Source organism: Anopheles darlingi, chromosome X (genome assembly GCF_943734745.1).
Source record: "Anopheles darlingi chromosome X, idAnoDarlMG_H_01, whole genome shotgun sequence".
Classification (NCBI taxonomy): domain Eukaryota; kingdom Metazoa; phylum Arthropoda; class Insecta; order Diptera; family Culicidae; genus Anopheles; species Anopheles darlingi.
The window spans coordinates 2,315,051-2,342,272 of NC_064873.1; the positions used below are offsets into that span (position 1 = coordinate 2,315,051).

Consider the following 27,222-nt stretch of genomic DNA (forward strand, 5'->3'; position numbering starts at 1 on the left):
CCACACAAAACATTTCGGCTCGGGATATTGCTATTGCGCACGAATTGCACGGGTTGTTCGTGCGCAGCTGTCACGACCAACTTCTGCTATCCCTACCCCACACCCATGAGTAGTTGTGTTGCACTGGATTATGGGAGAAGAGGCGGACAAAATATGTTGCAAACAGCGATGAGGATTTTTTTGCATTTATGCAGTAACAATTTTCGAATATTTCTGTTTCATTTCAGCTGAATGTCGCGGTTTTGTGTTCGCGTGTTTTTAGCGCGTAAACAATTGGTCTCCTTTGCAACTCGAAACCAATCGCGAGCGTCCGCGTGCGATTAACAAACACGTGTATACTCTCACACTTGAACGTTGGCAGCCCCTTACTAAATATGTTACAAGGAATAAACCATACCTGCTTCGCAAAATTGTAATCAGGAGCACACACCAGATCGCTTCAGCTTCCAAATCGCAACTGTTCTCGCACATGCACCGAGTCTGGAATCTCGCTCGCCTAGCGTTCGATTCTTTTGTACTGTCGCGACGACCAACGGTCGATCACCCGGTTCTGATTGTTCTGTTTCGGCGTCTAGAAATTTTTCTTGCGCTGTAACGCCTCTAGCCGGCTGGAGCATGGACGATGAACGCGTGTCCCTTTTGTCTTCAGCTTTCGTTTTTTTTTTCATGTTTTTGATTTTCAAGTATGGCGGCTGCTCGCGGCCTACGTGATGGAAAATCGAATTGGCGCGAGAAATTTGCTCTTTTCATGCATTCACATATGAAAACTATTGATTTCTGCACAGCGATGAGGATTTATGCATCCAGTAACCATTTTCGAACATTTCGGTTTAATTTCAGCTGAATGCCGCGGGTTTGTGTTCGCGTGTTTTTAGCGCGTAAACAGTGTTCTCCATTGCAACTCGAAACCAATCGCGAGCATCCGCGTGCGATTAACAAACACGTGTACACTCTCACACTTGAACGTTGGCAGCCCCTTACTAAATATGTTACAAGGAATAAACCATACCTGCTTCGCAAAATTGTAATCAGGAGCACACACCAGATCGCTTCAGCTTCCAAATCGCAACTGTTCTCGCACATGCACCGAGTCTGGAATCTCGCTCGCCTAGCGTTCGATTCTTTTGTACTGTCGCGACGACCAACGGTCGATCACCCGGTTCTGATTGTTCTGTTTCGGCGTCTAGAAATTTTTCTTGCGCTGTAACGCCTCTAGCCGGCTGGAGCATGGACGATGAACGCGTGTCCCTTTTGTCTTCAGCTTTCGTTTTTTTTTTCATGTTTTTGATTTTCAAGTATGGCGGCTGCTCGCGGCCTACGTGATGGAAAATCGAATTGGCGCGAGAAATTTGCTCTTTTCATGCATTCACATATGAAAACTATTGATTTCTGCACAGCGATGAGGATTTATGCATCCAGTAACCATTTTCGAACATTTCGGTTTAATTTCAGCTGAATGCCGCGGGTTTGTGTTCGCGTGTTTTTAGCGCGTAAACAGTGTTCTCCATTGCAACTCGAAACCAATCGCGAGCGTCCGCGTGCGATTAACAAACACGTGTACACTCTCACACTTGAACGTTGGCAGCCCCTTACTAAATATGTTACAAGGAATAAACCATACCTGCTTCGCAAAATTGTAATCAGGAGCACACACCAGATCGCTTCAGCTTCCAAATCGCAACTGTTCTCGCACATGCACCGAGTCTGGAATCTCGCTCGCCTAGCGTTCGATTCTTTTGTACTGTCGCGACGACCAACGGTCGATCACCCGGTTCTGATTGTTCTGTTTCGGCGTCTAGAAATTTTTCTTGCGCTGTAACGCCTCTAGCCGGCTGGAGCATGGACGATGAACGCGTGTCCCTTTTGTCTTCAGCTTTCGTTTTTTTTTTCATGTTTTTGATTTTCAAGTATGGCGGCTGCTCGCGGCCTACGTGATGGAAAATCGAATTGGCGCGAGAAATTTGCTCTTTTCATGCATTCACATATGAAAACTATTGATTTCTGCACAGCGATGAGGATTTATGCATCCAGTAACCATTTTCGAACATTTCGGTTTAATTTCAGCTGAATGCCGCGGGTTTGTGTTCGCGTGTTTTTAGCGCGTAAACAATTGGTCTCCTTTGCAGCTCGAAACCAATCGCGAGCGTCCGCGTGCGATTAACAAACACGTGTACACTCTCACACTTGAACGTTGGCAGCCCCTTACTAAATATGTTACAAGGAATAAACCATACCTGCTTCGCAAAATTGTAATCAGGAGCACACACCAGATCGCTTCAGCTTCCAAATCGCAACTGTTCTCGCACATGCACCGAGTCTGGAATCTCGCTCGCCTAGCGTTCGATTCTTTTGTACTGTCGCGACGACCAACGGTCGATCACCCGGTTCTGATTGTTCTGTTTCGGCGTCTAGAAATTTTTCTTGCGCTGTAACGCCTCTAGCCGGCTGGAGCATGGACGATGAACGCGTGTCCCTTTTGTCTTCAGCTTTCGTTTTTTTTTTTCATGTTTTTGATTTTCAAGTATGGCGGCTGCTCGCGGCCTACGTGATGGAAAATCGAATTGGCGCGAGAAATTTGCTCTTTTCATGCATTCACATATGAAAACTATTGATTTCTGCACAGCGATGAGGATTTATGCATCCAGTAACCATTTTCGAACATTTCGGTTTCATTTCAGCTGAATGCCGCGGGTTTGTGTTCGCGTGTTTTTAGCGCGTAAACAGTGTTCTCCATTGCAACTCGAAACCAATCGCGAGCATCCGCGTGCGATTAACAAACACGTGTACACTCTCACACTTGAACGTTGGCAGCCCCTTACTAAATATGTTACAAGGAATAAACCATACCTGCTTCGCAAAATTGTAATCAGGAGCACACACCAGATCGCTTCAGCTTCCAAATCGCAACTGTTCTCGCACATGCACCGAGTCTGGAATCTCGCTCGCCTAGCGTTCGATTCTTTTGTACTGTCGCGACGACCAACGGTCGATCACCCGGTTCTGATTGTTCTGTTTCGGCGTCTAGAAATTTTTCTTGCGCTGTAACGCCTCTAGCCGGCTGGAGCATGGACGATGAACGCGTGTCCCTTTTGTCTTCAGCTTTCGTTTTTTTTTTTTCATGTTTTTGATTTTCAAGTATGGCGGCTGCTCGCGGCCTACGTGATGGAAAATCGAATTGGCGCGAGAAATTTGCTCTTTTCATGCATTCACATATGAAAACTATTGATTTCTGCACAGCGATGAGGATTTATGCATCCAGTAACCATTTTCGAACATTTCGGTTTCATTTCAGCTGAATGCCGCGGGTTTGTGTTCGCGTGTTTTTAGCGCGTAAACAGTGTTCTCCATTGCAACTCGAAACCAATCGCGAGCATCCGCGTGCGATTAACAAACACGTGTACACTCTCACACTTGAACGTTGGCAGCCCCTTACTAAATATGTTACAAGGAATAAACCATACCTGCTTCGCAAAATTGTAATCAGGAGCACACACCAGATCGCTTCAGCTTCCAAATCGCAACTGTTCTCGCACATGCACCGAGTCTGGAATCTCGCTCGCCTAGCGTTCGATTCTTTTGTACTGTCGCGACGACCAACGGTCGATCACCCGGTTCTGATTGTTCTGTTTCGGCGTCTAGAAATTTTTCTTGCGCTGTAACGCCTCTAGCCGGCTGGAGCATGGACGATGAACGCGTGTCCCTTTTGTCTTCAGCTTTCGTTTTTTTTTTTTCATGTTTTTGATTTTCAAGTATGGCGGCTGCTCGCGGCCTACGTGATGGAAAATCGAATTGGCGCGAGAAATTTGCTCTTTTCATGCATTCACATATGAAAACTATTGATTTCTGCACAGCGATGAGGATTTATGCATCCAGTAACCATTTTCGAACATTTCGGTTTCATTTCAGCTGAATGCCGCGGGTTTGTGTTCGCGTGTTTTTAGCGCGTAAACAGTGTTCTCCATTGCAACTCGAAACCAATCGCGAGCATCCGCGTGCGATTAACAAACACGTGTACACTCTCACACTTGAACGTTGGCAGCCCCTTACTAAATATGTTACAAGGAATAAACCATACCTGCTTCGCAAAATTGTAATCAGGAGCACACACCAGATCGCTTCAGCTTCCAAATCGCAACTGTTCTCGCACATGCACCGAGTCTGGAATCTCGCTCGCCTAGCGTTCGATTCTTTTGTACTGTCGCGACGACCAACGGTCGATCACCCGGTTCTGATTGTTCTGTTTCGGCGTCTAGAAATTTTTCTTGCGCTGTAACGCCTCTAGCCGGCTGGAGCATGGACGATGAACGCGTGTCCCTTTTGTCTTCAGCTTTCGTTTTTTTTTTTTCATGTTTTTGATTTTCAAGTATGGCGGCTGCTCGCGGCCTACGTGATGGAAAATCGAATTGGCGCGAGAAATTTGCTCTTTTCATGCATTCACATATGAAAACTATTGATTTCTGCACAGCGATGAGGATTTATGCATCCAGTAACCATTTTCGAACATTTCGGTTTCATTTCAGCTGAATGCCGCGGGTTTGTGTTCGCGTGTTTTTAGCGCGTAAACAGTGTTCTCCATTGCAACTCGAAACCAATCGCGAGCATCCGCGTGCGATTAACAAACACGTGTACACTCTCACACTTGAACGTTGGCAGCCCCTTACTAAATATGTTACAAGGAATAAACCATACCTGCTTCGCAAAATTGTAATCAGGAGCACACACCAGATCGCTTCAGCTTCCAAATCGCAACTGTTCTCGCACATGCACCGAGTCTGGAATCTCGCTCGCCTAGCGTTCGATTCTTTTGTACTGTCGCGACGACCAACGGTCGATCACCCGGTTCTGATTGTTCTGTTTCGGCGTCTAGAAATTTTTCTTGCGCTGTAACGCCTCTAGCCGGCTGGAGCATGGACGATGAACGCGTGTCCCTTTTGTCTTCAGCTTTCGTTTTTTTTTTTTCATGTTTTTGATTTTCAAGTATGGCGGCTGCTCGCGGCCTACGTGATGGAAAATCGAATTGGCGCGAGAAATTTGCTCTTTTCATGCATTCACATATGAAAACTATTGATTTCTGCACAGCGATGAGGATTTATGCATCCAGTAACCATTTTCGAACATTTCGGTTTCATTTCAGCTGAATGCCGCGGGTTTGTGTTCGCGTGTTTTTAGCGCGTAAACAGTGTTCTCCATTGCAACTCGAAACCAATCGCGAGCATCCGCGTGCGATTAACAAACACGTGTACACTCTCACACTTGAACGTTGGCAGCCCCTTACTAAATATGTTACAAGGAATAAACCATACCTGCTTCGCAAAATTGTAATCAGGAGCACACACCAGATCGCTTCAGCTTCCAAATCGCAACTGTTCTCGCACATGCACCGAGTCTGGAATCTCGCTCGCCTAGCGTTCGATTCTTTTGTACTGTCGCGACGACCAACGGTCGATCACCCGGTTCTGATTGTTCTGTTTCGGCGTCTAGAAATTTTTCTTGCGCTGTAACGCCTCTAGCCGGCTGGAGCATGGACGATGAACGCGTGTCCCTTTTGTCTTCAGCTTTCGTTTTTTTTTTTTCATGTTTTTGATTTTCAAGTATGGCGGCTGCTCGCGGCCTACGTGATGGAAAATCGAATTGGCGCGAGAAATTTGCTCTTTTCATGCATTCACATATGAAAACTATTGATTTCTGCACAGCGATGAGGATTTATGCATCCAGTAACCATTTTCGAACATTTCGGTTTCATTTCAGCTGAATGCCGCGGGTTTGTGTTCGCGTGTTTTTAGCGCGTAAACAGTGTTCTCCATTGCAACTCGAAACCAATCGCGAGCATCCGCGTGCGATTAACAAACACGTGTACACTCTCACACTTGAACGTTGGCAGCCCCTTACTAAATATGTTACAAGGAATAAACCATACCTGCTTCGCAAAATTGTAATCAGGAGCACACACCAGATCGCTTCAGCTTCCAAATCGCAACTGTTCTCGCACATGCACCGAGTCTGGAATCTCGCTCGCCTAGCGTTCGATTCTTTTGTACTGTCGCGACGACCAACGGTCGATCACCCGGTTCTGATTGTTCTGTTTCGGCGTCTAGAAATTTTTCTTGCGCTGTAACGCCTCTAGCCGGCTGGAGCATGGACGATGAACGCGTGTCCCTTTTGTCTTCAGCTTTCGTTTTTTTTTTTTCATGTTTTCGATTTTCGAGTATGGCGGTTGCTCGCGGCCTACGTGATGGAAAATCGAATTGGCGCGAGAAATTTGCTCTTTTCATGCATTCATGCAAACTATTGATTTCTGCGCAAAAAAAAAATAATAAACAACTTTTGTAATGCCTTTTGATGTTTGTAACATCAGACATGAACATTACATCAGAAAGGAAAAACTCGGAGCGAGCACTTGGACTTTTAGATAATTGGACAAATATAACAATGCGCACACTAAGCGTTTATAGTTTTGGACGTAGTTTCATGCAGTTTTATTTACGTTATGAACAATTCGCCGGCGGTGCCGGGATCTGTGGTGTATGTGTTGCGTTTCTTTTTGTTTTTGTAGTGTGCGCAGACCCTGGATCTAGAACCGTTTCAAACCCTACCCGAGAGATAAACGTAGAATAAGGCCGCTAAGACAGTACCTGCTCTCTCCTGAGGATTGTTTGATGCGCTTGTCTCGCGCAGAGCACGTGGGATGCAGCTAAGCGGCAATAGTAGCGGTGCGGATAGTTGATCCGTCACGAAAACAAAAAAAAAAACGCAGCTCATATGTGTGTACAGTAACCCTATTTACCCCGCCCCGTTGTCTAGTTCCCTGCTCCATATTAATGCGCTACTACGCGTCTGCTACCCCCACTTGATGTTTCATCATTAACTCCTCCTTCCCCCACCTTCCACAACTACTCCCGTTTTACTATACACTAAACACTGTAACAAGTACATTCCTGCGTTACCTCGCAGGACAGCAATGATTCAATTCATTAATCAATAAAAGATAACCAATAATCGATTAATAATTGCAATAATAATAATAATAATAGAATAATAGTAATATTAATAATAATAATAATATAGTAATAATAATATTAGTTACGATGCGATGTTTCGCTACCGCTTAATGCTACCGATCTGGCTGCTCTACTAGCTAACCATTACGACTAATTCGACTGCCTCTGGTTTCCAAACTGTGGTGGTGGTGGTGGACAGTGGACAGTGGACAGTGAACACTAACTAAGCGCAACCCGTTGGCGCGATCGCAACAACAAGCAAAACAAAACAAAAAACTTCCATGTTCTCCTTCGAAAAAAAATAAAAAAAAAAACTTAATAAACGCAACGGCAAACGGTCGCCAATCATGCCAGGCGCTGGCCGGCCGCTGCTGTGTTGTGATCGGCAGAGATTGTATCTTGTCAGTGGGTCATCGCTGCCCAACGCACCACTCTCTCTCTCTCTCTCTCTCTCTCTCTCTCTCTCTCTCTCTCTCTGTTCTGCTGCTTCTTTCCCCTCCGCAAAAATATCCACTAAACAGCGCTAAAAGTAAAGGTAGAACTAGAACATCATATTGCCACTGAATTGCTTCGCATTGCTTGTGTTGCCCATTCTCGACGGATGGGGGCTCTGGTGGTTAAGGGGGAGCCGAGAGGGGGAGGGGGTGGGATAATATGATCCCCTTGGTTTTTGGGGATGGGTTTTATGGTTTTGGCGAAGGGGAGAAGGGGAAAAGTATTGCTGCCCAGAGTATTGCAACAGAGATGCTATGTAAAGATATTCACAAAAAAGGCTCCACCGACCCACCGACATTAGTTTGGTCCTCCGGTCGCGGGTCGGTAGGGTGGGGAGAGGAAGGGGGGGGGGGGGGGGAGAGGTTCATGTAATGTGCTGTCGCTAGGCTGCTCGCTGCTCCCGCTCGCTGCAGTCATGCAGCGTTCCAGACACCGGCAGCCTGTTCATCCGCCACGTCGCCCAACCGCACGGTGATGATCACTTTGCGGTGTCAATAGTGACAGTGCTCGCGCCGTCCATTGCCGCTACCCATGATGTTGGGTTCGCGGAAATCGCCGCGCTGCTGGTGACTGCTCTTGTGGTGATGGTGATGGTGCCGTTTCTTCTCGCCCTTCACGCATACGTCCGACACGACCATCTCGGAACCGTCGCGCATCGCCATGCTGTCCCGGCCGTAATCGCGGCTGCGCGCCGCCGACAGGTTTTCCCGCGACCTGCAAAGAACCCCCAAAAATGCCGCGTGGTCAGTGGTGATGATCTCTCTCTCTCTCGCTCTCTCGCTCTCTTGGCCGCAATCCTTACCTGTCCAGATCGCGCGACCGGCTAACGTCGAGGTTTTCGCGCGATCGCGACCGGTTCACCGGAGCGTCCATCGTCTCCTTGCGCTTCAACCCGGAGTGTCCGCTGTGGTGGCTCTTCGATGCGGACTCGTGCAGGTTCTCCCACGCCTGCCGGTAGTAGCGGTTCAGCCCGTTCCGTGACTCGGAGCTTGAGCTGGAAAACGACGCGACGGTGTTGCAGTCGGGGGAGGCCCGGTGCCGGTAGTGCTGGTTCGTTGTCCGGTTTCTGACAATCCGGAGACAGAGAGAGACAGAGAGAGAGAGAGAAAAGGGAGCGAAAAACAAAACGGTTTGACGTTAGCTTTGGTGTGTTTTCGATCGATTCGAACTGGATTGAATTGGATATCGAGCGTGCAGGGAGATAACGCGGTTGCAACGGTTCGTGGGTGTTCGTGTTGGTGGGTTCGAGCAAATGGGAGGATCGATAGCAAGTGAATGACTCTCCGACGGAAGCCACCGGAAGACCAGTAGTCATAGTAGAAATAGTAGTAGTAGTAGTAGCGATAGCAGTATCAGAATTATAGGGAAAGAAGAAGGAGCGAGGTACGAAGGGGAATGGAGGGCGCGTGGAGTGGATGACAGGGTGCTCTCCGAAAAAAAACAAAACCACCGCAAACCGCCAACAAACCGAGAGGGAGGAAGCAGACATAGGAGCGTGAACGAGCTGAAGCTGCTGCAGCCCAGAAGCAGATGTTTCCACCAGAGTATTCTATAAATAATAGTAATAAGGCGAGAAGAGGGGGGGAGGGCGGGGGTTGGGGGAGAGGTACTAGAAAGAAATGCCACGAATTGGGATACTTGATTTAGCCCATCTACCGAGAAACACACACACACACATACACACATACACACAAGAAAAGAACTGACTCCTTGCAGTGCTCTTTACACTCGCGCCGCGCTCGCTAGCCAATAATGATTACAAATCTTGTCCAGATGCACCATTACGAGGATATATGCTCTATCTCTCTCTCTCTCAGTCTCTCTCCCTCTCTCTCAGTCTCTCTCCCTCTCTCTCTTTTGGTTGTGCACAATAAACAACCATCTTTGGCATCCTCGGATTGTGCGGATCGCTCAAACTCATTTACCCCAAATACTAGCGTAACGTAGGTGACAGCAAGAACCCTAATCATCATCATATGCCCAGGTGGTGAAGCAAAGTGGGAAGACGTGGTGATGGTCGTGATGATTGTGCCGCAGTGGTTATGCTGCCTTGACCTGCTCCGTCGGCTTTGTGGTGATCACGGCTGGTGATGGTGGTGCTAGTGGTGGTAGTGCTGCCAGTAAAGGTACCAGGTAAAAGCGGGGAGGTGGTGAGGAGATGATGTTATTGTTAAGAAAGTGACGGTAGTAGTAAGGATGGAAGAAATATTGGGATTACTAGAAAGCAAAACGAGGGATGGTTAGGCGGTTTGCAGGCATGGAGCGACCAAAAGAGTCACGGAAGAGAGTCGATCGGTGAAACCCCTTCGGTCCAGACTACAATCTATGCGCGAGAAAATGTAGCCGTAGCCTTAGAAAAATGTCTACAGATAGAGCTGTCACTTTTTCTTACGGTTTTCAACTGGTACGGGTTGCTGATCCCGATTTTCTTAGCTAATGTATGCTAATAAAAATGGAATAATATCGGAATTATCATCACGTTTGTTCATCAACACTTTAAATGATAAAATGGTAAGAGCAGTTGCTTCAATTCAACCCTTCCATGTCCTTTAAGTGCTTATTTTAAAAGATGTTTAACAGTTTACTCTTTTCCAAACGATAGAGCAATCAATTTGCAAAACAGAGGAACAGTCAGCTCTCTCCCTATGCTTTCGTCAATTTCTAGCCATAGAATCTTATGGTGGGAACGCTAGAAAATAGAAATTATCACCGAATATTGGCATCGATGCTTATAATCTGGACAAGGGGCAACACATATTACAACGAAATGGGAAAGGAGGAAAAAATAGCAAAGCAATTAAACGCAGCAGCTAAATAGGTCTTTTGGAGAGGGCGAGGGAGGGAGGAAGGAAGAGAGAGAGAGAGAAAGAGAGAGAGAGAGAGAGAGAGAGAGAGAAAGAGAGAGAGAAAGGCAATGGAAAAGCGAAAGATAGTGAACCAAAAACAGCGTTAGAGAAAGGGGAATGCAAAACAAACAAACAAAAAAAATGGCAAATAAATGAGCTCCTTACATTTGTGTTTTTGTGGGACTGGTTGGTAGTTTTGTTTTTTTTTGGTTTCTTTTGATTTTTCTTGTGGTATGTTTGATGGTTTTGGGATGTAGAACGTTAGTGATTGTAGAGTAGTTAACGGGATAACGTTTGTTTCGATTTTTGGTGGTTCGCTTTTTTGCGCTTTTCTTTGGCTTTGGGCGCGCCATTCCCCCCGGGAGTGGTGTATATTGCTGCTGCTGCTGCTGACCGCCGCCTCGCATTGCGTTCGCGTATTTGCGTTTTGGGCGCGTTTGTTGCGTGTCGATCAGTCGCACGGTTTACTACTTCCACAATCGGCGAACTCCGGCTACTAGCTTCCTATTAGGCGTTAGTGTACGGTGTAACGATGTGAGTGTTCCAGCTGCCAAACCAGTCGTTGTAGTATGACGATGTATTCGTGGATTGGGTTGGCCAACTGGGCTACATTGGGCCAGAAGTACCAGCAGCAACAGTCGATGCAGTGGTGGTGACGGTAGTGGTAGTAGTAGTAGTGGTAGTAGAAGTAGTGGTAGTAGAAGTAGTAGTAGTAATAGGAGTGGTAGTAATACAAATTGAGACTTCTGGGCATAGTTATGGTATGGTAGCCAAGATCCGGAGGCCCACGGATGATGGGACAGTAGCTACTATTAATGAACTAATTTTTTCCGATTGCTCGATCGCGCTGTATGGTCTGGAGCTATGGCATGGTATGGCCGGACGTGTTCGTGTTATCGCGTTGTATGTGCTCCACCAAAGACACGCGCCAGATGTCACAGATGAACGCTGGTCCAACGTTGGTGCCACATTTGTACACCAGGTCGAAGTACTTGGTGTTAATGTAAGGAAGATGTTTGGTTGGGGTGGTGGTTGTAAGGGGATGGAGATGAGAAGGAGACGGAAAAGAAAGAGAGAGAGAGAGAGAGAAAGAGAAAGAGAGAGAGCGAGAGAGCAATCGAGATCTGCACCACACAAACTCACAGCAAAGCACAACCACCATCACCGGCGCTTTCCAAATTCCTGCCGAACCACCTAGCGTACCGCCCCTTGGAACTGTGGGAGGACTTGGACACCGATTTGTGGAGCGTAATGCAATGCTGGCAAATGGGGAAGTGGCGTTGATGACTGCGTTGCCTCTCTTATTGTTTTTTCTTCTTCCTATCTTTATCTCTCTACGATTGGAGCAATCTGGCCCGTGGCAATCTGGCAACCAACTGAATACTGTCGCTCTCGTTGTAAATGTGTCTATGTGTGCTAAATGAAATGCCTTGGAAGCGCCGGCTACACCGGCTGCTGGTGCTGCGCCTGCTTTGTTCTTACACGCAAATTGATAAATAACAATAAATAAACCACTCTTCATCCTGCGTTCGTCCACCTGCCTTTATATAATGATAACGATGATAACTGCCAAAAAGAAGAAGAGAGGGAGGGGGGGGGGGGCTACTAATGTCAAGGGACGCCTGACACCTGTCATGGTGTCTGAGGCGCGGTTGTGGCTAACCTCTCCTTCTCCTACCACCACGGGGGGGGGGGGGCCGCTTACGAGTAGGAGAAGGTGTTCTTCTTGTGTGCTCTCGCCGTCGTGTAAATTGTATTCATTCTGCAGGAACGTTGATGTTCAGGAACGGCAGAAAGTTGGTGTGCGTGTGTGTGTGTGAGTAAGTGGTGGTATGTTTTGGGGAGGGCGATGTTTGGGGTCAGAACACCCGAACACAACGGTGTTGGGGGAATGGATGGATGAAGAGAGGGAGAGAAGAAACAAACAAATGACAATGAGTTATGGATTCGTTAGAGATATAAAAAGGACACTTTCACGCGCGCACCTCGGTGAGGTGAAGCAGCAGCAGGCAAATGGTATGGTGCAGTTAGACAAGCAGTAAAGCACATTCACAAGACAGAGAGCGGGCAGCCTGGGAAGCCATAAGCCTTCCTACTACTAGAGGTGAGATCTTAGAGATCATGCTATCACGTCAAGGCTATCGTTGGATAGATTGATCGGGATGTATTAGGCCAGTGTAGGTGTGTGGGGCATCAAGCGTGTGCACCAGAAGAAATGGTGCTCGGAGATGGTGATGGCGTGTGTGTCTGTCTGTGTGTGTGTGTGTGTGTGATGGACGTGCACTGTGACGCGTGGTCTCGATTAGACACTGGTGGCAGCTAGACGGTTCGGGGGGGGGATTGTGTGTGATGGCTGGAAGGCAAGAGAAGTGTGTGTGTGTGTGTGTGTGTGTGAGAGTGAGAGAGGGGAAGAGGGGAGCGGTTGTTTGGCGGGAAAAGAGTGCATTGGAAAGCAGCGGATAGCTTGGTGTTAGTAGTGTGCGGGGCGTGTGTGTTTTTTGATCGAGAAGGTGAGGGATGGGAGGTTGTGGTATTGAAAAGAGGGAACGAAAAAGGGGGGACGGCTAATGGGGATGGCGTGGGTAGCGGTAATCACCTTCGGACCACGATCACGATCGTGGTGATGACGGCTGCGAGAAAGACGAAACCACCGAACGCCCCGAGCGCCACGATCGCGCCCAGGTTGAGCTTCGCGTTCTTCGACTCCTTCCGGTCACCGGCGGTCGCGCCAGCCAGGTTGGTACCGCCACTGGCAGTACCGCCGATGTCGATGGCACCGCCGCCCGCACCCCGTTGCCCACCGCTGCCACCGTCCACTGGACCGTCGACCGGGCCGGTGTTGACGTTGTCGACGGCGAACGGTACGTTCACCTTGGGCGATTGGTCCTGCCGGATGTTGACGCTACCGGCGATCTCATTGTCCTGCGGGTGCTGCGATAGCAGTATGTCCTGCTCGTGCACGCGCCCGCGCACCGTCGTCGGTGCCGGTGCCGCCGTAACCGGGTTCGTCGGTGGGCGTCGCGTTAGTGGTGGTGCCTGCGGGCGCCCCGACACTGGCCTGGCCGGTGGTGAAGGTTGCTGAGGCGGTTTGGCCGACGGCGGTTTGGCCGGCGCTACACTGACGGCACCGGCGCTACCGTTCGGTAGCACTACCACCGATGGTGGTGGCACCACCGAGGGCCGATAGTGGCCACCGTGTGGACGGACCGATGGGCCATCCTCCCGCAGCACCACGGCACCGCCAACGCCACCCGGTCGCACTTCTGGAGGTGGAAGAGAGTAGTCTTCGTTAGTGCCGATGAAGTAGCCCTCGAGGCTGTCAAAGTCATCGTCAAAGGTCAGTAGGTTGTCGTTCGCGCTGTCGCCGTGCGCGTCAGCGTTCTGGTCGTCGTCGTCGTCGTCATCGTCGTTGTCCTGGTCGTCGTTGTCCTGGTCGTCGTTGTCACCGTTGATGTCGTCGTGTTGGTGGTATTTATAGTGGAAGGTGTCGGAAGGATGCCGCTGGCCATAGTACAGCGGGTACTTGCTGTGGTCGACAGCACTCAGATCGTCATCCGTACCGTCATCGATCTCGATGCTGAAGATGGACGATTCGGTCGTACTGCTGCTGCTGCTGCTGCTGCTGGCGCTACCTGCTGTGCTGCTCACTGGCACCACGTACGCGACCGTACTGGCTGGGCTACTGGTGGTGGTCGTTGTGGTTGTGCTCGTTGTTGTTGCTGCAGCCGTCATCGGTCCATTGCTGTTGCTGCTGCTGCTGCTGCTACCGCTAGCGGCTGGAGGAACAGCAGTCGGTGGCGTATAGCGTACTGTGCCCGGTCGTCGTTGACCACCGTTCGGTTGTGGTCGGCCCGGACGCGACGGTGTTGGGGTTTGGTGTGGCCGGATCGAACTGTTCGGAGGACCGACCGGTCGGACCGTTACCACCGTCGGATCGTAGAAGCCATCGTCATCGCTGTCGTCGACTGCAGCGTCACCGTATGCTGCTCTTGGTATGCAGGCCGGTAGCGTGTGGTTCCACTGGCCGGTGGCGGTACAGCGGATCGCTGGCACACCATCCGGTACGTAGTCACGGTTACACCGCACCTCAGCCACCGCACCGTAGACCGTCTGGTTCGGTGCGAAGACAACGCCGTTGGCGAAGAGCGTCGGTAGCGGATCGCACTCGATGAGCTCGCAGCGTGGCGGTGGTCCATTCCAGCGCTCATCAATGTCGCAGGTCAGCACGGCCCGGCCAACCATCTCGTAACCGTCGGCGCATCGGTACTGCACCGTGCTCAGGTAGCCGACGGTACCGTTCAGCAGATCGTAGTAACCGTGCGGTATGGAGGCCGGCAGGCCACACTCAATGTCTGCAAAGCGACCAAGCAGAAAATGGGAAACCGAGAGTCCAGCAGAGTCAAACTAGGGGATGATATTCGTACGTACATCGGCAGACGGGCGGGAACTCGTTGTAGAAGCCCGTCTCCAGGCAGGTGCGCTGCTGGGGTCCGACCAGCAGATGGCCCTCGTCGCAGCTGTACTCGACCACGGCGCCCACATCGAAACCCTTCGGTGCCAGCATCGTCGAGTTGGGTGGCTGCTCCGGGCGACCGCAAGCCTTCGGTTCTGTTCGGTTGCAGCAAAAAAAAAAGGGGGACGTGAGAGGGAGAAGAAGGAGGGGACCTGCGGGACTTACGGTGCTGGCAGATGAAGTTGAGCTGCGTGTTGCAGTTGGTATCGGACCAGAGCCAACCCTTGGACCCATCGTAGCGCGCACAGTCCTCCTCGCCGCCGGGCAGATTCCAGAACGAAACCGACACCTCCTCGCCGCCGATCCACTTCCAGGTGTTGCGATCCTGTGCGTCCCGGACCGCGCCCATCCAGTACTGGGACGAGGTGTCGCTGCGGTGCCGCCGCCACAGCTCCCAGCTGATGAAGCCCTGCAGGGCCGGGTTACTCTCGTTGATCAGCGTACCGCCGCGCGCCCGACAGAAGGCGAGTGCATCCCGCAACGTCACCGGCTGGCGGTTGTAGAAGATGTAACACTTGCCGTTGTACGAGGCCGATGCACCGGGTGGTTGGTCGCGGAACGCTGGGCACCGTTCGATCGGTAGGGCCTGATCGGTGTAGACGAATGCCTCGCAGATGGACAGCTGGCTCGGTGCGGCCGTTTCCAGGTGCACCGACACGAAGGCACCGGGCATCGGTGGGTTGCACGGTAGAAACAGGGGTTGGCCCTCCTCGAGCGTCCCCGTGAACCGGTTGCAGATCGGATTCGTGCCCAGATCGGGCCGGTTGTTGCCGACGCGCACCACAATCGTCGCTGGTGTGCCATTACCTGTCGGTAGCAGAAGAGAAATTAAAAGAGCAATCAGCAATGGCACGGTGGCACGATGCGAGATGCGGGCTGGCTTGCTACTTACCGCAGCAGGACTTGCCAAAGTCAAGGCGAACCAACTGCACCATATAGGGTTCCAGCAGGTTCACGTACCACCACGGTACGCGCTCCAGCTTGGTCAGCGAGCAGCTGTCGGCGGAGAAGAACGCTGACGTCGAACCATCGATGGCCTTCTGCGGTATACCGGATCCTTCCGTTGAGATCTGCATCGGAGCCTTACCGGCGGCCACATTTAGCACTGTTTAGGTGAGCAGAGAGAGAGAGGAAAAGTCTAGTGATTCCTGTGTGTGTGTGTTTGTGCGATTCCCATTCCTGGAGATGATTTCAATAGTTATCATATACCAGGTGTATGCATATGAAACCGCCTTTTTTTTTATCAAGAAAAAATGTTTATTCTGCGAAAATGGAGAAACTCTTATTGTTCAAAGAAATGGCAATAGTTAGCTATACATTTTTCCTATCTTTTAGGCAATTTACAAATACCTCGCCAAAAAAAAAGTCGATCTTTTGTTTCGAACCAATTACAGGTCGATTTTTTCGAACTTTTGTAAGAATGGAAGCGTTGCTCGGCCAGTATCTGTCCCAACGATGCAAATGAGTGTTGATTCTATAGAGCCAAGTGTGGTGAGTTAGCCGCAAGCGATAAATGATCCCAATTGAGGTCTTGTATAGTCTTCTTGGCCGGTTTTCCACGGTGTGGCGAAGCATTTTCATCGAGCAAAATCGGATCTGTTTTATCAATTTCGATATTCCGGTCGATTTATGCGGTTTTTACGGTTCGAAATCGATAGAGTGTTGCTTGTATAGCTCGCTAATAACCCTTTCGCCCAATACGGTATGCAATTCGGTGTCTTCTAACGTTTTTGGTGGTTTCTCGCCATACTCGTTTGTTACATTAAAATCGCCATTTTAAAAACCACTCTTTTTTAAACCACTAATTTTTAAAACCACTCTTTGCATTGTGTTTCATTAAGAGCATGCTAACTATAAGCTTCGATAAGCATTTAATGCGATTCTATCGCCTAGTTTTGAAAATAGAGGCAGAAAATGATCGATGTCGGCATTTTGCAGTTTTTAAGGACGGAACTTGCCATTTTGTACACAATGAAAGTATTGGTTGTAGTGTGAAATTAGAACTATTGCGCACCGATTTTGATTAACAGATGCCGAACGAACAAAATGAAACATTGAGAACGGTTCTACGGTTCCATTTGGATGAGATATAGCTATAAGAACACGGAGGGCGGTTTCATATGCATACACCTGGTAGATAATTAGCAAATTGCATGGACCAGGACCAAAACCAATAAAAAGGTGTCTGGTATTTTGGCCCCCCGGCTCCCAAGGGCTCGTTGCCATATAGGTACTCCGCGAGCTGAACTACGGTTTTCGATAATCTCACCGTGAGGTTTCCCGTTTTGTCCGTAATCACGCTGGGTCAATCGATCGGATTTATCAGCGAGCGTGCGACCGACCGAGCGAACCAACTAACTGGGCCCTGAATACCGTTTTCTACGCCCTAACACTGGAACACCGCTAATCGTCCTCTTAATGTCTATCCAAACGCTTACGTTTAGCGTTTGTGGAGCGTTCCTTCCTAGGATTCGGCCCCCAGCACAATGGGCATGGTGGGGCACAATGTGTCAAGAGGTCGCCTCCGAAAAACCTGGATGTGGGTCAACAGAGCCCGATTGCGGACTAGCGGTTGACCTATGGCTACACTCTATGGGCGCTCAGAGCTTCATTAGATCAGAGCTACTGCTGCTGCTGCTGCTGCTAGCTTCACCAGCCCTGGAGAAAGTATGTGGGGCGCTCGAAGAAAGATACTCAGGGCGCGATACCGTCGGGATCTTCCGTTAAGGCACACAGGATCCGTCAGGGCCTGTGGTCAGGTGGGCCCATTAATCACTCGCCCCGCGTCTAGCGGGCGTTGTGAAGCTCTCAATCATCATCATCATCATCAGCAGCAGCAGTCAATTGCCACATTCCACAATTGCCGACTTACCGCATCCTGCCACCCAGCCACCCAGCCAGCGAGTTTCTCTACCCCGTCTCTGTAGTGATAAGGGAACTTGACGATCGGTAAGCTTTAACAGTGAAACGGCACACACACGCACACACTATAACGGCGCATCGAACAGGGGGAATGGAATGATGGAATTTCAATTTCAATTTCAAGTCGCCCAAAAACCAAAAGGGAATTATATCCACATCGCAATCATTCCACCAAAACCAAATCCAACACACCAGCTAGATGGGTTGGATATGTAGAACACACCATACCACCACACCTCCCATTTAGAGCGCTGCGATGTGTGTGTGTGAAAGAGTAGAGTAGAGAGTGTACGAGACGGAGTGCGGAAGGTGTTGAAATCAATAACGATCGTGGCATCGCGGCCATCTCTCGGGGGGGGGGGGGGGGGGGGGGGGGGGAGCGCACGTGTCGGCGTCGAGCATCTAACGGTGATCTATCGATCGGGATTGGGGGGAGGGCGATGGAAGGGCGTAACTATGCGCCCGAGCATAAAAGGAACATCACAACAGAAAACAATTGGTGTCTTAACATAATAAAGTTAAAAGTAGGAGCGATCGATGAAGAGCAGAGAAGAAAATGGAAAAGAGAGAGAGAGAGAGAGAGAGAGAGAGAGAGCGAGAGAGAGAGAGAGCGAGAGAGAGAGAGAGAGAGAATGAGAAGAAAAAAAAAACGATATGGCCGTCGGCAATCTCGCTCGGCTGAAGGCTCCGTTATCGCGTCCGCACGCTGGAGTTATACAGAAGAAGGGGGGTAGCGGGGGGGGGGGAGGAGGGTGCTGGGGGGGGGTGCTTTTTAACGGTGCAACGGGGTAACTGGCTGGCTGGCTGGCTGGCGGGATTCCGCTCGATCGCACTCCATACACACACACACCCGAAATCGATCGAAACGAAACAAATACGGAACAGCGAGCGGCGAGCGCATCCCCCCCCTTGCCCCTCACTTCAATCCTTCCGCCCTTTCCGTGCGGGGTGTGCGTGTGTGTGTGTGTTGCAATTAGTCTCACAGGCCGGGTGCTTCGTGTGCGAACGTCGTGGAAATAGGAGCAACGAGCGCCAGCCAGTCCGAAGATGAGTAGGAATTGGATGACTGGGAGTGAGAGGGAGGCGGGGGGAAGGGAAGGGGAGACTCTGACAGGTGCGCAATCGAGGATGAAGCAGATGAGCAATAGCACCGGCCGGTAGTGGCCGGCGGTACCGGTGTGGCCGCCCCCGGGGAGGGGCCTTAACGGGGTTTCGTGCCATTTTGGGGCAGATTAGCGGACATTGGTGGGTGTGTGTGTTTATATATATGTATGTGTGTGTAGTGGGGCATTACCCAATTTTGGTTTCACAATTAATGTTTTCCCGAGGATGCGCGGAAGATATACTTAACACACCAAGCTGCCCCGTTCCCTGCCCCAGAGATCCCCCCAAAAACATTCGCTCAAGTAAGAGGCATTGGCTCGGCATTGGAGTAGTATTTCATCTGGTCATTGGAGCTTTAAGTCTATACAGTCGCATCGTCAATCGGGAGAGATCCTTCCCGTAGACACTGTCACGCAGCAGTCTCGCAGTCTCCTCATCCTCCTCCTGCGTCGTCTTTCGTCATCGCCACTGCCACTGATCCAGTTTCATCTCCTTCTCTTTCACGAGCTAAAGCTCTAATTAGCGCTACGATATAACCACTTTCACCGCGCAAAGGGCGTCACAGACACGTACACATCCGGCCAAGCGCGCCACCAGAGAGAGAGACCGCACCGTCTTCGCGTGGTGATCGCGGCGACGGCCCGAAATACCAGGCTGCGCTCTCGGGGTGTTTTTTTCTTTCTTCTTTTTTTTATATAATGCTCCAGTGCGTCCAAAAACCGGTGCCCGGTTGTCACTACCCGTTGTCACAACCGTTAGGGGGCTACAACTGGTGGTGGTGGTGATGGTGGTGGTGGTGCTGGCACCTTATGCGCAATCAGAGCACAGCTGAAACGTGGCTGACCGAACGGAAATCACCTGCAGCCGACCAGAACGGGCAGTGCCCATAACCAGAAACATAGGACCGATGATGGAACCTTATCTTTCCCTGACACCGACCTACAGACAGAGAGAAACGGAGCAACAACGATCGAACATAGGTCCTATAGGTGATTGGGGGATATATCCTTGAAGTTCTAAAAAAAAACCCGAAAGGGCGAAGCCTGCAACTTCCGTCCACAAGGCGGAACTTGTACGGGGAAAGAACCGCAGGGAATATATCCCAGGGAATATGCGTCCGGCACATACCAATGATCAAAGGTTTACAGTCATTGCCATGAGTCATTGCCATGAGCTGAAGCGTGAGGTCGCTCGCCTCACGCTTCCACTCCAAACCCGGAGTTTGGAGACCGGAGTAGAGAAAAAAAGAAAGTCGGTGACGGTGACGCGTGAAAGCGAAGGAAAGTCCGCCGCCCCGCCGCCGCCGCCGCCGGTGGGAAGAGAGAGGCGAGAAGGTCCCCGAATTTGGACCGTTGGTATCCAGTGATGGACGCGTGTCACTTGGCGCGCATGTTTGCGCGACACACATGCGCTCATCGCGTTGGCTCTGCCCACAATGTTCCGGGAGTCTATCGGGTAGCTCGACACGTACTGAAGTCCTTCGAGGCGCAAACGGAGCAACATGTTCCGGGGGTTTACAAGTAGTGGAGAACTGGCGCGAATGGCAGCGACCGCGAGAGTGGCGAAGAGAAAGTGGCGCGCTTCACTGCCCGGATGGAAGTCGCGCGAAGGCTGGGCAAATGGCCGGAGTGGGGAGGGGGTACTTACCGCAGAACGGAATGCCCTCCGGTATCCACTGGCCGTCGTTGCAGACGCGGCGCGATGGACCGAGCAGCTCGAATCCGCGCTCGCAGTAGTACGTCGCGACCGTACCATCGCCGAGCGCGTCATCGGTGAACTCCACGCTACCGTGGGCCGGGGCGCCCGGGAATTTGCAGGTTTTGCCCGAACCGCGCCCGACCGAGCCCGGGGGGCCACCCACCAGGCTGGCGACCGTCGGTTCCGTATCTGTGGAAGAAAATGGAGAAAAAGAAGAAGAAGAAGAGCATGAAAAATGACGATAATCAGAGAGCCAAATCGCAAGAGCGGTGCGCAATCATCGCGGCCCCAGAACATCGCACCAGACACTCTAACCAGAAAACACACACACAGATAATGAGTTAATAGCGGTCCGGGGGTCGGACGTATCATCAGGTGCGGTATCGAGGCTGTAGAAGCTTCCAGCAGCAGCAACAGCAGCAGCAGCAGCAGCAGCAAGGCAACAGCAAGGCAACAGCTGCTGCTGCTGGCAAAACAGTTAGAGTTAGCCCCGAGTGTGTACGGATACGGATTTGTATTGGGCGCACATTAGCGCGCTCTAGTCAGCGCCTCTCGTCCGTCCATCCGTCGGCCCCTTGGCCGATGATTAATTGTTATTGCGAAGCGAAGCAACCTGCTGCTGCTGCTGCTGCTGCTGCTTTTGCTGCCCCTATTGAGGGTGATGTTTGATTACAGGATGAGCGTATGGATGGAGGCTGCCATGCCATTGTTTTGTTTTTTTTTGTTTTGTTTCGGGCACCCGTTGCGCCCGTTGCGATCAAAACTGTGGGAACAACAACAGACCCCCAAAAAGCCAACCCCACACAGCTACCTACAGGAGTCAGGAGTGAAGGACTCGCATTATAGGTCGGGATCTTAAGGGGAGGCTTTGGTTATTTCGAGTCAAAAACAGGATTATTTTTGACGATTTTTAGTGAAAAAACCAGTCAACTTCAATGTTTCAAAATAATCTCATATTAAACTACAACTTTTCAAGAATAATTGGTTCTATTTTGGGGGAGATTTGTTCAAAACTACGGTCATGGCATCCAATCTAGAAAGGCAAGTTTGCAAAAATGTACTTTTTGCGGTGCCCATCGTAACCACGTGCTGGGTTATCAGAAATATACAAATGAATATTCTTTTATTAGATTATAAGTTTATCCAGATAGCCCCGTTGAGTTTTTGTTGAATTTCCCATTTTTCGATTTTTGGCAGATTTTCAAAGTTGAAAAAAGTGATGCTTTTTTCAATGTTGCTTCAAAAAACGAGCTTTACATAATTCAAAAAATTATTTAAAAAAAAGTATCAACAATTTTAACAAAAACTCGACGGGGCTACCTGGCAAATAGTGTAAAGATTATATGTTCAAAATTTCAAATCGATCGGTCAAGTAGTTTTTATGCTACGATGGGCACCGTCTTTGAAAACGTTGGTTTTTGGGAAAACGCGATTCAAAGTCGCGAGTTGCTTTGAGCCTTGTATGAAAGGCGGATTTTCAAAAATTCATATCTTTGTCAGTTTTGCTTCGATTGATCCCAAAATTTTACACAATACTCTTGAAAGGATAAGCACTCATAAAAAATTGTAAAAAGTAAATGCGAAGAATTAAAATAAAATACCGAAGACCCCCCTTAAGGCCTATCAAATAAGGGTAATAGGCAAAGGCTCCCCCTCCTCCCCAACGAGCTCTTCAAAACCAGATCGTCGCACACAGACACACGCACACGCAGGTGTGTAGAAGAAGCCAATCAAATCCATCCAGCGCATGCCGATCGTCGGTGACAACGCACGCAACGCGGCCCCCGGGAGAAGCCGAGTGAAGATCCTCATCCAGCATGTTCAGTCATCCTCTCTGAGTAGCGGCAGTGAGTGTGTGTGTGTGGGGCACAGCCGCACTAGCCGGATTCCAAATACCAGCGCGATAATACCGCACCCTGAACCGGAATTCGAGGGGGGAGAGAGAGAGAAAGAGAGAGAAAGAGAGAGAGAAGGCAGGAGAGAAAGTAACGGCGATTTCCTGGAGGACGTACTGGTTGACCCTAATACCGCTCTACCTCTCTGTTTGCCACGTTTTTGAAAAGCACACACACACACACACGTACACACACACAAACAAACAAACAAACACGTTTCGTGTGTCGACCGACTGACCGACCGAGTGATGCGAAGATGCGATTGAAGCTGGGACGAATGAATCCGGACCACCCGGATAACCGGTTCTACCTTATCGCGGACCACATACACATATATAGGAATGGTGGATGGTCTCCTCCTGCGAGCGAGCGTACTGCGTACGGGAGCTTCGTTGCTTCGAAGCTTCGAATGTCGAGTCGAGTCGAATCTCGAGGCTCGTTGCTGGAACCACTCCAGGACTCCAGGAGAGCGTCAAGAGGTCTGTGGTCTCCTTGAAATGGTTCTTATATTGGAAACCGTGACGTCACGCGTTAAGGGTTAAGAAAGTAGTAGCTAATGCGTCTCCTGCTGCTGCTGCTGCTGCTGCTGCTGCTGCTGCTGCTGCTGCTGCTGGAAGAAGCAAATTTGGATGCGGAGTCTTTGCGGACTTCTTCACTTTCCAAAACGTAGGGTATCATGACGAGTTGACGAGAAAGCATGGGTCACCGGACAGAGACCTAAAAGGCCAGCGAGCGGAGAAAAGACGACTTCGTCGTGTCGTCTGCTCTGAAAGCCGGCAATGCCGTTGAACTGTTTGGGGTCTCCCCCCCCCCCTCTTTCCATTCGCGGTGCGATGGAACAATGGCAACAATGGAAAGTGAGTGAAAACACAGCAAAGGTCTAGGCTTCTACATGAAAGCCCAGCGCCTCGGAATGTGAGCATCGGTGCGACCACCCCCACCCCCATCCCCCGCGGAGAAAGATGTCGAATGAAGATGACAGTTTGGGGGGAGGGGGAGGAGGGAAAGGGTACCACCGATGGTATAGCCAAGGGTAAAAGTCATGGCGCGTCGTCGTCGTCGTCGTCGTCGTTCGCCGTCTTGTGTTGGGTCCCGCGGTCGCTGAAAGCGAGAGTGTAGCCAGTAGGGAGGGAGGGAGGGAGGGAGGGGGGGAGGGGTCATGAAGGGGGTGGGGGGGGGGTATGACAACTTGCGGTCGCATTGGGCTTGACTAGGTTGAGGTCGGTCATTGTGTTCCACCTCCATCATGCTCTCTCTCTCTACACATTAGTCCCTCAAAAACCCACCCCAACCCAACCCCACGACCTCTTTGTTTGTTGTCTCGCCCGGTTTCCTTATCCTCTTCCTTCTGCACTCTTTCGCTCTCTCTCTCTCTCTCTCTCTCTCTCTCTCTCTCTTTCTCTCTCTCTCTCTCTCTGCATGCGTCTTTGCGGGACCACCGCCAGCTAACGGAGGTTTCGGAATTTTTCTCAGCAGACGCAGTAGAAGGCGAAAAGAAAATAGGGAGAAGGGGCGAAGCAGCTCCCAGAATCTCCCACCGGTGGCCCCGGAACCAGGGGGGGGACTTTCTCCATGCCAGGCGCGCTTCAGGTGTTCAGGTGCCGCATCGCGCCGAAAGAAAAAGGCAGAATTTGCATTTGCGCACGCAAACGGACGCACGCACGGAGAAGGGGGGGCGGCAATGGCGACCGCGAAAGGCGAGGAATCCCGCAGTCCAGTAGTCCGGTTCGTCGTTCGGTGACATGTTTTTTTTTTGATCGATCGATCGATCGATCGAGATCGAGATCGAGATCGGCTCCACTCCAAACAGTACAGTATCGCTTCGGAGTGACGTCATCAGTCCGTAACATTCGGTCGATTCGGCTGCACAGATGGTTTACGATGGACCCCCGGGAGGGGGTTGCGAGACGAGCGTTGTACCGGTTCAGGTTTCGGGGTCCGAATCGTTCCCTCATTTCCCCCGAAGAAGATGTGGAGTTTACAAGAAGCCAACGGCGTCACAGCTTGACAGATGGGCATACGTACACACACACACACACACACACAGAAAGCGGCTCCAGCGGTAATTACATTATCGGTCTCGGTCGGCAGAGCAAAACCCCCTTTGCACGGCTCCCCCAGTACCAGCAGCACCCAGTACAACGGTGTGTTAGCTTCTCGGTCAGTGGTCAGTTCCCGGGGGGGGAAGCGACTGCGACAGCGTGCTTTGAAGGTGAATGCGCAGGGCGCAAGGTGTGGTGATGGTGCGCTATTGCTTCTCCTCTTCGACTAGCTCATTACATCAGTTTTTCGTGTTCCTGCGGTCCTGCGGCGACTGCTAATTGTTGTCCTGCCTTTCCTGCTGGCGGTTCTTCCTGTGTGCATTGTGCAAAAAAAAAGCCACAACAAAACAACAAATGACGTTACGGTGCATCAGCCCCCCCCCCCCCCACCTGACTTGCCTCTAGTCATAATCATCATCATCATCATCATCATCGCCATCACCGGCAGTGGGCATCGAGCAAGCGATCAGCGTAAACAGCATTATCGTTAGCTGTAATTCCCGTTTGCTCCCGATTCGGTTCGGTAGCGCAGCAGCAGCAGCAGCGAGCGAGCGACTCTGCCACAGCGCTACCACAGCTGTGCACTTGCCTTTCTGTGCTGTGTCCTAATTTCGCGCCGAAGCAAAACGTGCCGTGGCGTACGAGCGCGCGCGCGCGCGCGATACGATACAGTTGGCATGATCCCGTGAGATGCCAGAAGGTAGTCCTGTTCTCTTGCGCGAATTCGCCGCGAGGTTCAGGTGAGCTGTCCAGGAGGAGTTGTGAAGATTGGAAGTTGTGGGAATTCGGGAAGAGAGAGAGAGAGAAAGGGAAAACGGCGGAACCGGTGGACTCCTGCAGGATGCAGGATGGGTACCAAGGGAATACCGGATCAAGGTACCGGCAATAGATCCGGTTTTCGCCTTCGATATCCAGGGCGCGCTGGAACTCAGAACCTGGGAGAGAGCTGTGTGAACTACTTGACCTAGAGCGGGTAGTACTCGACCTACGAGGCATACGAGTAGTTTATGCTCCTGACGTTATGTTAGGCAACGCCGAAGATGATCAGTTCCGCTGGATAGTTCCGGCGTTTTTGCAGAAGTTCACCCCGGGAGTACTCACCTTCCGTGGATGTCGCCGTGATACCACCGATGGTCAGACCGAGCAGTAGTAGTAGTAGCAGGTGTAGCCTTAGTTGCGCCCTAGGGCGGACGTTGCGCGCACTTGTCGCACGCCGCTCCGCCATCGCTGTCCGGAATCGGTGGGCGGTGTTGTCGAAGCTCCTTTGTACGAACGCGGCAAAGGAACGAGACTTGCCTGTGACCACTGGCTTGAAAGTTTGGGTTGATGGAGTTGGACAAAATCCGGACGGGACTCCTGCTCTCTCTCTCTCCTGCCCCTCACTCCTACAGGTTGGTTGTTGCGGGGAGCTGCAGACGTCCTACGAGAAACCTTACCACCGAGCGATATTGTTTTCACAGACCTTTCCACAGACACAGTGTGTGTACAAGCCACACGCACGGAGGTGTAAGCAACCCAAATGGAGCACTACTCTCGCTAGGGAACACTAGCAGGCACTAGGCACAACTGGTACGACAGGCACACGCCAGTCAGTTTTGCACGTTCACTTACTGTGTCGAACTACGCGAACGGGAGCAGCACATTCGGCCACGATCCTTGCGCATTCTCCTTTCCTTCCCTGCGTGCGCGCGTGTGTGTATGTGTGTCCCGTACACGAGCACTCTTTGGCTTGACAGTTGAGCACGTTGCGTCGTTGCGTCGTTGACTGAAGGCACCTGGAATTGGCGTTTAATGCATACACACACACAAAACGCTGCGGCTCTCTGTCGACCCGCGTTGTTTGTTTTTTTCCCCTTCTTAAGGTGGGACACTTTCTCCTTATTGGCTTTCACCACCACCGGGACTACCAGTGACCCCGGTTCACGCTTGTTCGGGGTGGCAGGCAGGGCAGACAACGCAACGGAACACTTACTACTAGAACCCTGCCCTCTTGCCTTGCCCACTGCCAAGCTTCTGCACGAGGAAGCTTCTGGTGCTTCCTGTTAATGCGCCTCTTGTGTCTTTGGTGCCGCTCTCTCTAACCTTTCCCGCACAAGTCACCGGGTGTGTGTGTGTATATGATGTTCGGTTAATGGTCACGACGATCGGCTACACAACAGTGTCTCTCTCTCTAGTGCTGCCTGGCTCCTGCGTCCGGAACCGTCGATACACGTCTTGCTGCGGCCGCTGTTACGAGTTTTCTGAGCCCGGCTCGGTACCACACCGTACAGCGTACCTGTTTCCTTGCTGCCACTGCTGCTCGTTGTTGTTGCTGCTGCTGCTGTTGCTTTGGGTTGAGGAGGCTTCTCTCAGCCTCCCTTTCTCCCACCGCGTTTCACGTTATTTCTTTTCCATTTCCTCTTTCCAAGCGGAGCCCCCGCTCCATGCCATCTGCTATCTTGCCTACTGCCTGCTGCTCCACCGCTTCGGCACCGCTTTCTCTTTCGCACTCTTTCTCGTTCTCTCGCCGGCCTGCCGGCCTGCCTGCCAGGTTCCCTCTCGCCAAGAGGGGATCGCCACGCTTCCGATCGCGTTCCACCGGTGCCACCACACACACACCCCACCTGCTGGCTGGCTGGCTGGCATACCGTAGTAGTGTGCCCGCGACCGCGAGGCCACTTTCTTTCGCTTGGGCTTCCTTCTCCTTCCTTCCTTCTGCCGCTGCCCAGG

At 51.0% G+C, this 27,222-nt stretch overlaps 1 protein-coding gene across 1 annotated transcript; it reads right to left on the minus strand.

Moving 5' to 3' along the window:
* Positions 1-7,957: 7,957 nt before the first annotated feature.
* Positions 7,958-25,738, minus strand: LOC125955327 (uncharacterized). The gene is made up of 9 exons (XM_049686487.1): positions 25,615-25,738; positions 20,526-20,765; positions 15,745-15,957; positions 15,018-15,659; positions 14,768-14,947; positions 13,786-14,691; positions 12,936-13,602; positions 8,314-8,559; positions 7,958-8,207 (listed from the first exon to the last, which is right to left on the minus strand). Exons 1-9 carry the CDS (start codon positions 25,736-25,738, stop codon positions 7,985-7,987), a joined length of 3,441 nt encoding a protein of 1,146 aa, XP_049542444.1. The 3' UTR covers positions 7,958-7,984.
* Between the last annotated feature and the right edge of the window lie 1,484 nt (positions 25,739-27,222).